The sequence below is a fragment of the Sander lucioperca genome, chromosome 11 (genome assembly GCF_008315115.2).
Source record: "Sander lucioperca isolate FBNREF2018 chromosome 11, SLUC_FBN_1.2, whole genome shotgun sequence".
Taxonomy (NCBI): Eukaryota; Metazoa; Chordata; class Actinopteri; order Perciformes; family Percidae; genus Sander; species Sander lucioperca.
The window spans coordinates 39,167,233-39,169,732 of record NC_050183.1 but is presented as its reverse complement, the minus strand read 5'-3'; the positions used below and the strand labels follow the sequence as shown (position 1 = coordinate 39,169,732).

At 47.1% G+C, this 2,500-nt stretch overlaps 1 protein-coding gene across 1 annotated transcript in view; it reads right to left on the bottom strand.

Moving 5' to 3' along the window:
• patj (PATJ crumbs cell polarity complex component) overlaps positions 1 to 2,500 on the bottom strand; it is a 116,859-nt gene that overhangs the window by 2,054 nt on the left and 112,305 nt on the right. The window contains exons 43-44 of the mRNA XM_036007708.1: positions 1,132 to 1,236; positions 1 to 50 (exon numbers count right to left, since the gene is read on the bottom strand). The exon at positions 1 to 50 is cut by the window's left edge and continues 54 nt beyond it. Coding sequence (XP_035863601.1) covers positions 1 to 50; positions 1,132 to 1,236 — 155 coding nt within the window. The remainder of the gene's footprint in view (positions 51 to 1,131; positions 1,237 to 2,500) is intronic.

The window sequence follows — 2,500 nt, the reverse complement described above, 5'->3', positions numbered from 1 at the left end:
AAACCCTCCACCTGACTGGCGATGGCGCTGATGTTGGTGTCTGCAACCACCTGAGAGACACACACACACACACACACACACACACACACACACACACACACACACACACACACACACACACACACAGGTGTTGAAATTAATCATTGCATCGATGCAATGTGGACGATTCTGTATCTAGGCAGTCACAGACCATAATATATTATAACCTACTAACATCAAAAGCAGCAACCGGAAAATGAACATGTTACAGTCATTCCCCGGCTGCAATTACAGAGCAGAGACTCCAAGGGCTCATATGGGGAAGACCCAGAAACGCTGACCAATCAGAGCAGACTGGGAAGCGGGTCTTAAAGAGACAGGCGCTAAAACAGAGCTGGGGTGATTACGGGTTTATTCAGACTCACAGTATGACGAAAATAATGTTTTTTTTTTAACAATTAATCATGTAAACAAACTCAAAATACAATAATGAATATGAAACTGAAAACAGTATACACAGCCCGGTCTCACGGCAGTTTCGTGTAAATGTCACGTTATTTTTAATCTATTGATACGTGTTCACGGGGACGTTTTTCTCATTTTTTACGTGGTGGCCAGCACGAAAATGTGAAGTAATGTATATCAATGGGAAGCATATTTCGTGGTCACAGCATGAAAATGGTAGGGAGTAGTATAAAGAGCCGAAAATCCGCGAAGGGAGGCTGGTTGGGGGCGTGGATGGGTCAAACATCACAGGGCTTTCACCCGGGCGAGCAGGGATCTCGTCCCGTGTGTGGCGTTTAGTTTCCCGTAGCCTTCCTAATCACAACCGTCCCGTTATTGTCGCGCGTCCCCTGCGGCCGTCTCCCGGCGTGTGAGGCGTCCTTTCCCCGTAGTGTTTTTCCTAAACCCAACCTCCGCCATCCCGTTATTGTCGCGCGGCCGCCTCCCATCATATGGGGCGTCCTTTTCGGCCGTCTCCCGGCGTATGAGGCGTCCTTTCCCCGAAGGGTATTTCGTGCTGGCCACCACGTAAAAAATGAGAAAAACTTCCCAATGAACACATATCAATAGATTAAAAATAACGTGGTATGGTGTCCTTTAAGGTATGTACAACGTCAGCAGTAACAATACATCGGTGTTCAGTGTGACCTGCAGGATGATGCTTCCACAGACGTTCTTCAGCATGGCGACGACCTCGCTGTGTGTCAGACCGTCCACAGACTGACCGTTGATGCTGACGAGCCTGTCGCCCACCTACACACACACACACACACACACACACACACACACATGTACGCGCACACACACGTACACAGACAGACACACACGCACACACACACACACACACACACACACGGACACACGCACACACACAGACAAACACACACGCACACACACATGTACGCGCACACACACACGTACACAGACAGACACACACGCACACACACACACGTACACACACACATGGACACACACGCACACACACAGGCACACACACACACGTACACGCACACACACGCGTACACACACAGACAGACACACATGCACACACACAGACACACACACACAGACGCACTGTTTACAATGTCCGGCTCCACCCCCTGTTATAATATATATATACAGTATATATATATATATATATATATATATATATATATATATATATATATATGACTTAAAGTTACTTTTATTCAACCAGCAAGTCTTTTTTTTTGACCGGAAATGACCCATGCTTCTCCCAAAAGATAATAAGACGATGTACAAGAGGCATCATTGTGGAAAAAAATATTACTCATCTTTTATTTACATTTGAACAAAAAGTGGCATGTTCAAAATTATTCATACCCTTCTCAATAATCAATAGAAAAGCCTTTATTGGCTATTACAGCAATCAAACGCTTCCTATAACTGCTGACAAGCTTTTTGCATGTCTCCACTGGTATTTCTGCCCATTCATCTTTAGCGATGAGCTCCAACTCTTTCAGGTTGGAGGGGCTCCCTGCCATCACCCTGATCTTTAGCTCCCTCCACACATTCTCAATTGGATTTAAGTCAGGACTCTGGCTGGGCCACTGCAAAACGTTAATGTCTTTTGTCTGCTAACCATTTCTTCACTAGCCTGGTTGACACCAGACGCTGTAACTGAGAAGGGTCTGGGGAAGGTTCATTGATAGTTCATTTCCAAAGGGGCGTCACCAACGGACGGCGCTCAAATGCCTCTGGGCGCATTGGATAGTCCTTCAACCAATCAGACCAACGATACGGGTGACGCTGCGCTTCGGTAGCCGTCATGTTGAATGTAAACAAAAAGCTGCTCGCCGTCGCTGCACTGTCATCGTTGCGTAAAGCCCGCCTCAATGGTTGTGATTGGTGTAAAGCCCGCCTCAACGGTTGTGATTGGTGTAAAGCCCGCCTCAGCGGTTGTGATTGGTGTAGAGCCCGCCTCAGCGGTTGTGATTGGTGTAAAGCCCGCCTCAACGGTTGTGATTGGTGTAGAGCCCGCCACAACGGTTGTGAT